The sequence below is a fragment of the Mercurialis annua genome, linkage group LG1-X (assembly GCF_937616625.2).
Source record: "Mercurialis annua linkage group LG1-X, ddMerAnnu1.2, whole genome shotgun sequence".
Taxonomy (NCBI): Eukaryota; Viridiplantae; Streptophyta; class Magnoliopsida; order Malpighiales; family Euphorbiaceae; genus Mercurialis; species Mercurialis annua.
The window spans coordinates 68,354,157-68,368,543 of record NC_065570.1 but is presented as its reverse complement, the minus strand read 5'-3'; the positions used below and the strand labels follow the sequence as shown (position 1 = coordinate 68,368,543).

Below are 14,387 nucleotides of genomic sequence, written 5' to 3'. Positions count from 1 at the left end.
GTATCGTGTGGTCGAACCTTGAACCATGACTCAACTGACATTCAGGTTTGTAGTTTTTAAATCATTATACATAATACATGCTTGGTTTAGATTACTTTTTGAATACTATTTATATCTGGAATTTTTAGATTTTGAAAGATTGGAGCATAATCAATATTTTTACCGAAAGTGATCTTGATCGACTTATGTGAATTACGATATGTGGATGGTAAAGTTGAACTAAGTTATTAATGTGATACCAATGGAGTTTGGTCCAAGCGGTAAGCGGTTTGTTATCGCTTAAGCAAAGTCTCGGGTTCGTGTGGATACAGAAAATTTCTACTGGTAGACTCACTCACCATGTCAGTTACACAACGCGGGTCGGATCCGGATTAGTCAGGGCGAAACTTTAGAAACCGGATGGTTTTACCAAAAACAATTATTAATGTGATGTTGCATATAAAAGTAATTAGTATAAAGTTAGGATTGGTCATTTTCATTATGTTAGTTCGTATAGTAATTTGTGATTATTTACATATCCTTCGATTTTGTGAGTCTCGGTATCAGAACAAATGTGAGCTTAGATCATTAATATGTGAGCTTAGATCATTACTTTTAATTATTAAATAATTTGTATTGTTTTAAATTATAGATTGTTTTATATACTTCAATTTCGAAATAGTTTTCTATATCGGTATGGTTATATTAGAACATGCTACTTATTCATCAACAATAGAATTGTATGCGCATCGATATTGATTAAGTTTAAATATGTGATATGAGCTGTAGAATTTAATGGGATTGTGGATTTTCTAGTTAAGCTATATAGTGTAGGGAATAATGATGTTTTGGTCGAGCCACATCCTCAAGACTCACATACGATTATGGTCTAAAAGGTAGTCGGGCGAATCCTGGTCAACCTACATTCTCCTGGAACGTGATTTTTGGATATTATGATTTTTGATATTGATATTAGTATCAGATTGTGATTTAGAGTTCCAGTTGTTTCTATAAGATGATATTAGTATTAGATTGTGATTTAGAGTTCCAGTTGTTTCTATAAAATGATATTATTCAAATTAATAGGTTTTGACCTATATATTACTTAATCGTGATGATTTGAACTCACTCAGTTTTAACTAATTTTATTGATTTTCCCTCATTTTAGGAAATTAATGAGGATCATGTTTTTTTTTAAGTCACTTCTGAATTTCATTCTTATCGGAAGAAGTATCTTTAAATTAAGTATGTAAATGTTAAACATTTCTTACCCTAGAATCGCAATGGTCATAATAACATCATTTTTGTGTTTGTAATCGGCTTTGCCCGTTGAACTACTTATGTATGAATTCGAATTTATATTATGTAGAAATGTTGGATTCATAGATGTTATCTTATGTTATATTTTGGTACTCGGCTTATCCTGTTATGCATGTTGTTTATATATTGCACTCTATTTGAGACTGTAGCTCGGGCGGCGATAGATTTGTTAAATGATTTAGGTTAGATACTATTGCATACGTATTGTAATTGATTATCGACATAAGTTGGTTGTTGTTGGTTTGTTATGGGTTTCGAAGCAAGCACTTTCATTCTCTAACACAAATCATGATCTATAAGATCTGGTCGTGACTGAGGGGAGAAACGTAACAAGTCGTTATTTTTGAAGTGGAAAAATCTCCATTCTTAACCATTTGATAAAAATAATGATTATTTAATTAGTAGTGATAAATATACAAAGTAATGGCTATTTTATGAAAAGTAATCATAAAAAGCCTTCCCAAAGAATAGTATAAAGTAATTTACAAATTAAAATTTTATTAAATAGTGATGTTATCGTTAGAGCAACATTTGATAAGGATAGTACAAAATATTTTAATTTGAAAAAAATCTTTTTTCATTCATAATAAATAAATAGATTTAGATTAGAAAAGAATAATTTTATTAAAAAATAAAAATACTGCTCACTTTTTTGTTAAAATAAAATAAATGCACTTGTAGCTCTATAATTCATTGCCAAGCTTCAGTTTTTTTGATGAAATTTGAATTCATTATATGTGGATCAATCAAATTCCTGTTAAACGTTTTCTTAATTTTAATTAATTAAAATCTTGCTTATTTGATTAGATGAACAGTATCTAACTTGAACTTTGATCGATGATGAACACCATCAAAGCTCTGTTTTCTTCAACTTTTGATCCTGATAATGAACAGTAAAAACTACCAAAAATTAAATCAAATTTCCATAAAGAAATTAAATCCACAATGACAAACTCAAGTTTAATTAAAATTGAATTAGAAAGTGTAATATACAGAAAATTAAGCTAGTAAAGGAGTTTTAGAATTAAAATTATCAGTAATATCTTCAAATTGATGATCATCATTATCAAAATCAGCACAATCATAAACAACAGCAACAGATCCAACGAGTCTCAATTGATCATCCAAATACCTCTGCAACAATCCGACTTCCTCTTCTTCTTCTTCTTCCAAATCTCCATCATCGCAATCGCACAATCCTTCTTCGCATCGTCTAATCCAATCACCACTCTCATCTTTTCTTCTCCGTCGTCTTCTGATGTTTCTCCGACAAATCCGGATGCAAAATTCTACTGCGCAGAGAATAGGGAAAGTAAAGCAGACGAAGGGGAGGAGAATCGGCGAACATACGAGCAGGAATATACAGCGGCTCCGACGCATACGTAGCCAAGAAGCAGCGGCTAGGATGATCTGCTGGAGAGAAGCGGTGAGATTCTGGCGGTGGTGGTGGTAGTCATGGCCGGAGGCGGGAATAAGCGGTGGTTGTGAGGGTTTGAAAAGGAGAGGAGCGGGATCATGTGGGTGGGGTTGATTCGTACTATTTTTATACATGAACATGTGATTATGATCGTGATTGTGATATCCGATTGGAATTTTGATGTTAGGGTGTGTTTATCTTTCTTTAATTACTTTATTTTATAAAAGTGGGTTGATTTTAAATTCAAAATATTTTAACATTCTACTTAAGGTAAATTAAGGGAATTTAATAGTTCTTTTTGTACTAATATTCAAGAAAAATAATTCATCAAAATAAAAGACAGATTGAAATAACTGGTAATTGGGGAAGACTGGGTGATGAAATGAAAGAAAAACATTACAATAAGAAACTCAATTTGATCAAATTTAATTTTTATTGGTTTAATCATTTAAAAATGCAAATTTTTTTGACTTTTATTATATGTATTTGAACAAAGGGTCAACGCCTCCACTGAACTTGTGACACAGGATCATCTAACCCAATTTATATTGAGCAACTAACCCCAAAACTCTTTATTTTTGGGTCAAATAATCTCATAATTTATATTTTTATTTCCAAAAATGAATTTAGAATAATTATATCACAACAATTACGGAAGTATCTAATTACTTTTTTGCATCTCTCACCTCCGATTTGTATTTTACGTGTTTTAAAAATACAATTATGGGGTCATTTAACCGAAAAATGAAGAGTTTTGGGATTACTTGCTCAAAAAAGTATAAATTGGATTAGATGACCCCGTGTCACAAGTTTAGAGGACGCGTTGACCCTTTGTTCATTTATATTTCAACCTTTCATAAACGTTAGTTTGGCTCTTATTACGATAACTACATTTCAATCGTAATATTTTTTTTTATAAAGACTAGACTTTTCAATTTTTTTCATTTATGACCAAATCTTTTAATTCAATCCATTGCAGCTTAACTTTAATAAGTATCAGCTGAAAAAAAAATGGGTTATAAATATAAAAAAAATTGGAAAAATATAGTTTCACAGATTTTATGTCGAATTGGCTACAATTGAAACATACTTATCGAAATTAGACCGATATTTTTTTTAAAAATGGATATAAATGAAAAGAAGAAATCAAAAAGATGAAATACTATTTAAGCTACTATGATTTGTTTAGCACCGATAAAAATTAAATTGCAACAAAATTGCCCAACTCATGTGCAACTAAATACATCAAATGTTAGTTTCAAAAAAAAAATACATCAAATGTTAATGTTGTTTCTACTAGTAAAGTTAAAGCTAATTGAATCAAAATAGCATGCTTTAGCGCAATGGGCATTGAGCTTATCAGGTTTTTCAGTGATCATGGAGGATGTTCCTATCACATCAGGCCCTGTATTTGTGAGGATGTTCCTTTCTTTATGCTTTGAGTAATATAGCAGCACCTTTGAAGATCAAAAAGAAAATATACATCAAAGCATGCACCCAAATTTTAAAGCCAAAGAGTTGCTCATATCCAGCACCAACACCCTTCTTCATGGATTTTTACATTAGGAGAGATCATAGAATTTGCACATGTTCTTGTCAATTTGCCCTTCGACCAACATAGTTTTTACCAATAATCACTTCTATAAAACTCCTAAACCATTATACTCCATATGTCTTGTAGTCGAATGAAAATTTGAGGAGTGTATCGAAGCATAAGTATGGATATGCAGAGATATAAATAGGCATGGGCGTGAGTGTGCCTCTAACTGTGTGTACGAGCATCCTTATGGACCAAAGACATAATAATCTAGTGATGATATCAAAATTATATCAGACCAACCAGAACACTAATTAGTCGTAATAGCATCTATTGTTGGTCACCAAATTTTCACATTATTCCCTAACAATTCGAAAAGATTAAATGGGCATTTAAATAAACTTAACAACAGACCTGAAGAGTACCACAAGGTATCAGAGTTGCTTCCCGTGTGCTGATGTTAAATCTCTTCCCTTCTAGATAAGTCTCGACGCCCTAACAACCTGAAAAGTTAAGACACAACTAACAATTGCATATTTCTTTATTTTCTCAAGCTGTGCTTGGACACTCTTCTTTCTCTCTTCAGTCTCAAACTAATTTGAGTACTTAGTGAAAGGAACCTTCTCTTCAGCTTCTCGCTCTAACAGTGTTCAAAGAATGGAGACCACATGGTGTCCTAACATATCCGACAACTCCAATAATCACCGTAGGAGGAGTCTCAACGATTGTAACAGCCTCGCAAATCTTCTTCTTGTGAAGCTCTATACAAAAGGAAATGCAAAAATGTTGAAAATTAGAAGAAAGAATGAACATTTACATAGCAAGACTGTCATCACAATTAAGATTCTTACATAATTGATGTAACTTGGATGCTTCAAAGGCAATTTGTAACTGGAGTTTTTGAGCAAAAGTCATCCTTGTCCTCATAACAGGCTGCAAAATTTAGTAGACGTAACAAAAAGTACTGGCTATAAAAGAGCACAACATCGATACACAAATCCCTACTGCTCACTTCCATTTTAAAATAAAAAACAAACCCAAAAAATATAAAAGAAAATAAGTTAAAAGAAAATCTCACTATTGCAGAAAGAATAAGAGAGCTGAACGACATAGAGAATTTCTGTGATTTTTTCGACTGCAATAAAAAGAGTAAACGTTCTCTGAACTGCTTGTACTGCTACCAATATAACCACCACCAGAAGGTCTTGCTTCCATAACATCCTATCATTTATTAACCGAACCAAACTGTTTGCAGTCACTAATGTCAATTCTTTCTGCATAAATCCTTTTGTGCTTATCTAACTGGGCGTCGCCAATACCGCTACTGCCAGCACCATCATTGTCCTACAAAACCATCAAAAATTAGTAAATCAATCAATAAAATAAATAAGTACATTTTCTGGATCAAAATACAATTGAACAAACATAAAATATTAATAAAACTAAAACTAAAATTACAAACAATGGGGTTCACAGCGAAAGGACCTCAAGCAGGTTGTTTTTTGTTTCGAGACGAGATCCAAATCTGAATTCAAAAACACACTAAAGTCCCAACTCTAAAACAGGAAGTGATTGCCGCATTATTGATTTTAAATGGTTTGATTTGCTTGATAAATGGTGTTGATATCAGCAGACAGAAAGAGAGAGAGAGAGAGAGAAAGCATAAAGAGGAAGTTGTTTTTGAAGGAGAGTGAAGCCTCACCTGGTTCATATTAAACTACTTTCTGTCCAGAAAGTATATATTCTTGGAAGTTAATTTCTAGACAATCACTATAGGGATTGGTGAAAAGCAACACAGGCCATGAACCTCATATATATCTTTAAGGTAAAATCCTATATTACACTCTTTTTCTTACATTGAATATTGTTTTTTCTCTTCTTTCTTCTTTCCCTACCTATATTGACTTGAGTATCGGAGTGAATGGCCGAACACCCCGTTCGACGTTCTTTCTCTTTTGTTCTTATTTCATGTTACCATCCAGTCCCCCAATTGTCTCGGTTGCTCGGCGATTTACCGCTTATACACCAAGTTATGATGCCTAAACTCTAAAAATTCTGGATCATATAGCAAAATTAAATTTAGGAATTTTCATACATTGCTTCTACTTTTGAAGACTATAAACTATATACATGAATCAGAAAGACATCAAATATGCGAGTTTCACACAAAGTAGCATGGAAACTGAAACAGGACGGCAAAACAATGTATTTTAACAAGAATAGGTTATAAATAATAGAGTTTTGGAGTTTAAAAGGAACACCAAAATGTATTACTCTGGAATTTTCCGTGCAACATAGCACATAGTTTAAAGGCTGATGACTTATAATTACATATAACTTGCAGAAAAGAAGCTTAAAAACAACAGAAACACCGAAAAGAACATAAGGTTCTTCTAGACAAATGCATGAAGAATTGAATTCTGAAGTACCATTATTTCCAGATATGACGAGGACGCTGCATAATGCTAGGTCCAGAGTCAGCAGAGTTTTTTCCTTTAAAACTCTCCAAAGAAATGATATCCCAATTGCCATCATACCAATAGGTGAAGAAAACTTCAGGCACACGCTCAACCTTCCAATAATCTCCGTCTTCTCCTCCATTGGGATGTAAAGCCATGATTAGATCTAAAGGCATGTTGTAGAACTCTAAAATTTTAAGATCGTTCAAGGATTCGATGCCTAATGGCACCCTCAGCAATGATCTACAGCTCTGAACAATCAGCTTTTCCAGATTAGGCATTGCTCCCTGCTCGATCATTATTTTATTGAGTCTATCTAACCTGTTTAGACCCAAAAATTTGAGCCTCTGAAACCCTTTAGCTTGGAAGCACAAAGTTTCTCCATCATAAACCTGCACAAACTCGAGATGCACTAGATTGGGTAAATGCTGAAGCAACAGTAGAGGATCATTGGTTAATCCACTCCATTTCAAAACCACCTTCACCAAACTGTCGAGCGAAGATATCCATTCTGGTAATCTCTCAAGACGTCCTGACAAGTACAGCCGCTGAAGAAATCTAGGAGGAGACAATAAGTTTTCTATATCGATGATCTCTCTCTCTTCTACAGAACAAATAGACAATGCACGAAGGTTTCTCAGCCTTCCGATGGAAGAGCACAGTGTTTCCCCATCTTCTCTCCTTAACTTCACAATGCCCAGCCGCCTCAGTTGATTTAGTTTTCCCAATTCAGTCAAAAGGTTATTCCCTTGGTTTGCCTCCAGGAAGCAAAGCTTTTGTAGTGACTGTAAGCTTCCTATTTGAGCTGGTGCCTTGCAGCCATATTTGGTGTCAATCTGATCATCAGACTCATTTTCGTAACGATATGCCAGTAGGTGACGAAGTTTTTGGAGTTTCAGAATCTCAGTTGGCAATTCAGTGACATGGGTGTGCTTCAAATCCAAGGATTCTAGGTTCTGAAGCTTGCCAATAGAGCTTGGAATGGACGTCACCTTGGTATTTCTTAGACTCAAATATTTTAAAAGGTAGAGGCTGACAACTTCATTTGGAAATTTTGTTAAAGGTGCGCCTTCCAGATCCAATACATTAAGCAGCCGTAACCGATGAGAAGACAGATTCAATACAAAAGATTCAGGTAAAGAATCTAACCACCAAAACATGAGCAGTGAACGCGGTCTTGAGGCAGTAAGCATTTCTTGAATGCTTGGCATGACATTATGTATAGACAAGCGCCGAACCTTTTCAGGCCACATCATTGTAACACTCTGTTCGTTAGCTATGGCTGCAAAATCTTGGTCTCTTGACTTGAGAATTATCATTTCCAGGAGAATATCATGGACGCGGCAAGTTTTGACCCGTCCATCAGTAGTGGTGTCAACCACTTGAACCAAACTTCTTTTTATAAGCTCATTCAAATAGCCTTCAGCAACTTCTTCTAATGTCATGCCTTCCTTTTCTTTCACAAATCCTTCAGCTATCCACAATCTGACAAGTCTTGCATGCTCAATTGAGTCATCAGCAGGAAAAATGCTGAAATACATCAAACAGTACTTGAGATAGTACGGCAAGTCATTGTAACTTAGTGACAATATACTTCTCAATCTGTCATTATCTTCTAGCACAGCGCCAAGACTTCGATGCACCAGTTCCCATTCGTCAATTCTCCATCTGTCCTTCGTTGCAAGAACACCGCCAATTGCCACAATTGCAAGCGGCAATCCCTGACATCTTACCAGGATTTTTCGCAGAACACCTTCCAAATGTGGAGGGCAGGGTTCATTCTGAAATATTTTCCTGCAAAACAAAGTCCACGACTCTTCTTGAGATAATGGACTCAAGTTATAGGCTTTATCAGGCGATGAGGCCAAGGCAACATCATGATTTCGTGTTGTAAGTAATATACGGCTGCCACAGCTGTTGTTTGGCAATACATTCTCAAAATCATACCATGCTTTAGCATTGGAGACGTTGTCTAAGACAACAAGGTACCTTCGTTCCTGAAGAAATTCATTGATTACTGTTCTAAGCCTATCGTTGTCCATGTTGTCTACTCCTTGAGGATCTGATAATCGGAGAAAATAGAATAGTTGGAGAATGATATCTTTTAACAAGTCTTCTGTTGTGAAAGATTGAGAAAGAGTAATCCAAGCACGAAACTCAAACCGTTTCTTGACTTCTTTATTATGATATACTCTTGTCACCAAAGTCGTCTTACCAAGACCACCCATGCCAACAACCGAAACAACTTCACGGTCAAATCTATCTTCGAAAAGCCACTCGATAAGCATCTTCTTAGGGTGCTCGATGCCCACAGGATTAGCTTCTTCAAGTTGAAGTGCATCTTTTCTTTTGGAAAGCTGTCTCTCAGAGCTAGAGCTTGAGCCCTGTTCCATGATATTGTTTCTTATCAAGTATCTTCGATGTGTCTCTGAAATGCCAATTACTCTTAGTTTGATGCGTTGCATTTTCAAAGCGATATGACGCCGAGCCTTTAAACTCTTAATCAAGTTAGATATCTTTTGAAGAGAAGCACGGAATCCGTATCCATTATCAGAAGGAATACGCAATCTGAAATCATCAAGAGCATCTTCAAGGTCAAAGACAAGATATCTCACTTTCTTGGCAAACACTTTGAGCTGAAGGTCACTATCCTCTATTGTTTCTGCAACTCTTAAAAAGGCCTTCATAAACTCGAGTTCATCACTAATATACTCAGCTTCCTCTCGAACTACTGACAATAGGCTTCCCTCTTTTTGGAGAAATTCCGTAAGCTTTGTAAGAAAGAAGACTACTGAACCTTCAGCCATCACTTATGCTTTTATTATTGCCTTAGAAAATAAAAGTTCAACAGAAATGGATCTATGTAGGGATATCAAGGAACCTATTTATTTAGACTTTTGGTTTTATATGTGCAGTTAAATACCAGAAAGATGAGAGAAGTGTTATTGCAGGTTTTGGGTTGAAATGAAAGGATTTGATTGATGTGGTCAAAGAGTTAAAGAACTTATGAGAATTCCAGGAGAGCAGTTTGTTATGTGTTGCTACAGGTTCTGAGAGTACCCGCTCTTATACATATTTTTAGCACTGAAGTCAATTTGCCATGTTTATAAGAAACATGGAACTTACTTGCTCGGTTCCTCATCTTTACCTGAAAGAATTTAATAACTGACTTCTGGTGGTTGGTGATTGACTTTCGTAAAAGGATACAATTCTCTTTCATCATCAGCAATGGTATAATAATAACTTAAATTCCACGAAACTTCTTCAACCCTGTCATAAACTAGTCTAAGCAGCAAAGGTTCTTATCCGGGCAAAATTTTCTAAATTCTTCACTAGAACTATAACCTAAAATACTAGAGAGAGTTAGAAGGCCTTTGCTTCTCATCAAATCTCCGTCCCTCTCACTTTTGATTCTGCCTCAAGGGCAGAACTCTGGAACCTATGAATTCGAGAGTCAAATACAATTCAATTAAGCCATCGAAGGACAATGCAATTGGCTGAGTCAATTATTTTTATCTTTCCATGACAAGCTAGATGTCATGAAACTATATCTTGCAGCTTGCAATTCAGATGTTTGAAACATTCTAAAGCCATTACTTTCATAGATGACTCAGCATCTAATGGATTTAATTGCCCCTTATCTTTCTTGAAAGAAAATTCATTTCTTCACCGTAAAGAAAAGGAAACTACCTAAGAAAAGCCCTAAACAATATTTTTGACTGATTCCTACTTCCTAGTTCCTAGCAACTTACCAAAACAAAAATGGTTACCTAATAGTTTCTCTCACGCAATTAACTAATTAATTCACAGAGAAATTCTTAGATAGACTCGGTCCACCACGTCATCCATGGACTAAGCCTATCACATAATGACGCGCCATTAAAATGATGACAATCTTGTAAATTTGTTTATTACTTATTTACACATTTGGATAGTAATATTACAAGATTGCCATCATTTTAATGGCGCGTCATTATGTGATAGGCTTAGTCCATGGATGACGTGGTGGACCGAATCTACCTAAGAATTTCTCTCATTCACATCTTCTTCCAAGAACTTCACGACATAATAAATATATGAAAAAACGCAATTCCAATTAATTTTTTTATTTATGAAATGAAACACAATGGTCATAACAACTTCCACCGAAGATTGATTAGGATCGATTAGTACTCTCAGTCTCGCAGTAAATTCCCATTCTAAGTGAACAAAACCGTACTAAGACCTTTGAAATAGTCATGTCCCACAAAATTAATTATGTAAAACTCTAGTGATCCTATGGGAAACATTGATACACAAAGCTAAAGCATTCAAAAAATTATCAATATTCAACAAAATAATTCATAACTGAAAGCAAAATAAAAATTAAGACCCTTAGTTATTTTTGCAGAATTTTTAAGGAATACAAGTTTTTAAGATAAATAAACAGAAATTAATCAAACAAATTAAGGACTAACCAATTTGGAAGATTCAATACACCGAGTCGTATAGCTCTTGACCACTGTGAACTGCATAATTGACGATAAAATAAGAGAAGCTAATAAGATATTGGTAAAACTCGAGAGGCAAGAACTCCACAGAGAATTTGAGTTTAACAATTTATGACGCGCCCACCACATGTTCGATTAAATGTTTGAAAGAGGATAACAACAAATTAGTGCAAGAGGTACACAGTTCACGTTCGTCTTTAATTGATCTTGATCATTTGGACTTAAAAACATGATGCATGTAATTCAAGGTATTTTCAGTGTTGATCAATGTCTCGTTAGCCAGAGGCATTGTATTCTACTAAGGGGCGGTTTGGTTGGCCAAAAGAAGGGGGAATGGAATAGGAATGGTTCTCATTGTTTGTGTTTATTTTGTCAAATTACACTAGGGAATGGGAATGTGATTACCCTTCAAAGGGAATCACCCATTCCTTCTTATCCCATGGGAATGGACTTTTGGGAATGGGAATCAAAATTTGACAAAATATTTAAATAATAAATAATAAATATATTTAAAATAAAAAAATATTTTTAAATTTTAAAAAATATATTTAAAATAAAAAATATTTTTTAATATTTTAAAAAGAATTTATTTTTTATTTTTTTTAAATAATTTTTTTAAAAAATATTTATTTTATAATTTTTTTAAAAAAATATTTTATTTTAAAAATATAATTTTTTTATATAAAAAATATTTAAAAAATAATAAATAATTTTTTTAATAAATAATAAATAATTTTTTTATTAAACTTTATCCATTCTCATTCCCAGTCCTACACTTTGAACCACAAAAAATGAAAACAATCATTTTCATTCTCATTCCGATTCCCATTCCGATTCCTGACGTTGAACCAAACGGCCCCTAAAATTTTTACACTAATTTGTATGTTTAGCCTAATTTGTTTTTTTATATATATAATTGGGAAAGGGAAGTATTCGTTGCGAGCATTAAACCCACGATCAAGAGAAATTTTTAGGTGAACGAAGTCCACAACATAAATTATCAACCAACCATTTAATACGTGACACGTGCCGTGATTATTTAATGAGTCAATTAATGAAAGACACATTAACTCTAAATAAAACACCTTAAATAATTATTAATAATTGTGCCTTTCATTAATTGGCTCATATAAATAATCACACCACGTGTCACGTATTAAATGGATGGTTCATAATCCTACATGGTGAACTTGGTTCACCTAAAAAATTCTCCACGATCAGGGGTGTGCAGTATTCGATTAAAATTGAATTAACCGACCGAACCAAACCAAAATTATAATTTGGTTTAGTTTTTGGTTAATTTGGTTCGATTTCGGTTTTAATTTTTAAAAAGTTTGATTAATTCAGTTTAGTTTGGTTTTGGATATGAAATTTCTGAATTAACCAAACTGACTGAAATAACCGAATTATATATATTTATAATGTTATTTTTGTGATTTTAAAAAAAACTTAAGGTAATTTTGTAATTTTTTAGAATTTAATTGATAAATGGTCTTGAAATTGTACACAGATTATAAATTAATAGTTAAAATTATTATTTTTAATTTATTTTTAACTTTTTAATAATTAATTTTAATAAAATTTGGTTATTTTGGTTAAGCGATCGAACCAAAATAAATTAGTACTCCCTCTGTTTTTATTTAATTGTCCAGTTAGCAAAATATATTTGTCTTTAATTAGTTGTCCATTTAGGATTTCAATGTGAAATTAGCTAGTATTATCTTTCAAATTTACTCATCCCTAATAAATGAACTTGTGTTTTAATTTATAAGGTATTTATTAACTAATAGGGTTATATTACTATTTTTCCGTATAAATTAAGACAAAAAAAACACTATGTTAATATGTATTACATTTTTAGCTAAATGGACAACTAAAAACACGGAGGGAGGATTAACGTATTTTTTTTTTGAATGTAACAGCTGTAGTTGTAAGTGAGCAATAATTATGTTCCTTTATATTTTACGTTTAATAAGCTGGAGGTTCTTTTTTTCGAAAATAAGCTGGAGTATGTGGTATTGTCGGCGTTCATCATGGGGACAGAAAATAATGTGTTTTTTTATTCTGTAATACACAAAGGGGCTGTTTGGTTCGCCAAAAAAAGAAGAAAATGGGAATGGAATGGGAATGATTCTCATTGTTTGTGTTTGTTTTGTCAAATTACACTAAGGAATGGAAATGTGATTAACCCTTCAATAGAAATCACCAATTTTCCCCGTACCCATGTGAATGAACTTTTAGGAATATGAATCAAAATTTAACAAAATATTTTAATGATAAATAATAAATATATAATTATTAAAAAAATTATTTTTAAATTTTAAAAAAAGTATTTAAAATAAAAAAAATATTTTTTAATATTTTAAAAATAATATTTTTTTATTTTTTATTTTTTAAATAATGTTTTTTTTTAAATAATTTATTTAAAAAAAATAGTATTTTTTTAAAAAATATTTGATTTTAAAAATATAATTTTTTTATATAACAAAATATTAAAAAAATAAAAAAAATAATTTTAATAAATAATAAATAATTTTTTTATTAAACTTTACCCATTCTCATTCGCATTCCTATACTTTGAACCAAATAAAAAATAAAAACAATCATTTCCATTTCTATTCCTTCTCATTCCGATTCCTATTTCCAACCTTAAACCAAACGGTCCCTAATTGAAAGGTATCAATATAAGGAAACTGAGTATGTTGCATTTGTTTATTTCATACAGACTAAAAAAATAAGAAATGTATCGTGATCTATATACACTGGATGACTTAGAATCAAATTGTTAGTGACAATAACTATGTTCCCCTGATAATATATCATAATTACTACATCTTCTATTATTTTTAAAAAGTTAAATATTTATCCTTTAATATTTGATTATATTTAAAAAAAATTAAGTTAGATTAATTAATTACTAGCTGAAAGATCAGCCATTAATTACAATAGACATGATTTATTGAGGAGCTCCCTTTTTCCATACAAAAATTTGATGCCTAACCTCAGAAGCCATTCTTGATACCGCATGGGCTGCTCTATTGCAATTTCTTCTCGCAAATACAAACATTTTTATCGTGTAAAAGAAGGCAATCTAGACCTATCAAACCCATATCGTTCCATGGCAACATGTTGTTGTTGAAGCACTTTACTATAACTTTTGAATCTGAAGAGATTACAAAGGGAGT

At 32.7% G+C, this 14,387-nt stretch overlaps 2 protein-coding genes across 9 annotated transcripts; both read right to left on the bottom strand.

The window, feature by feature from the left end:
- Positions 1 to 2,245: 2,245 nt before the first annotated feature.
- LOC126659937 (uncharacterized) lies at positions 2,246 to 2,920 on the bottom strand. Its single transcript, XM_050353270.2, has one exon. The coding sequence runs from the start codon at positions 2,854 to 2,856 to the stop codon at positions 2,299 to 2,301; it is 558 nt and encodes a 185-aa protein (XP_050209227.1). The 5' UTR covers positions 2,857 to 2,920; the 3' UTR covers positions 2,246 to 2,298.
- Positions 2,921 to 3,876: 956 nt separating this feature from the next.
- On the bottom strand, positions 3,877 to 11,605 carry LOC126658815 (disease resistance protein RPM1-like). Of its 8 annotated transcripts, none has more exons than XR_007634445.1 (4): positions 11,327 to 11,605; positions 11,170 to 11,220; positions 5,105 to 5,597; positions 3,877 to 5,014 (listed from the first exon to the last, which is right to left on the bottom strand). XR_007634445.1 is itself a non-coding variant. In XM_050352694.2 (4 exons), exon 1 carries the CDS (start codon positions 9,517 to 9,519, stop codon positions 6,685 to 6,687), a length of 2,835 nt encoding a protein of 944 aa, XP_050208651.1. In that variant the 5' UTR covers positions 9,520 to 10,560; the 3' UTR covers positions 3,877 to 4,523; positions 4,668 to 5,014; positions 5,105 to 5,597; positions 6,683 to 6,684. The 8 variants fall into 8 exon arrangements, 4 of the variants coding, with proteins under 4 accessions (XP_050208651.1, XP_050208649.1, XP_050208650.1 ...); XR_007634439.2 differs by having other exon boundaries at positions 11,392 to 11,605; XM_050352694.2 differs by lacking the exons at positions 11,170 to 11,220; positions 11,327 to 11,605 and adding an exon at positions 6,683 to 10,560 and having other exon boundaries at positions 3,877 to 4,523; positions 4,668 to 5,014.
- Between the last annotated feature and the right edge of the window lie 2,782 nt (positions 11,606 to 14,387).

What these genes read in the sequence shown, in the direction of transcription:
- LOC126658815 (XM_050352691.2), bottom strand. Translation starts at nt 9,519, where the DNA reads ATGGCTGAAGGTTCAGTAGTCTTCTTTCTTACAAAGCTTACGGAATTT.
- LOC126659937 (XM_050353270.2), bottom strand. Translation starts at nt 2,856, where the DNA reads ATGTTCATGTATAAAAATAGTACGAATCAACCCCACCCACATGATCCC.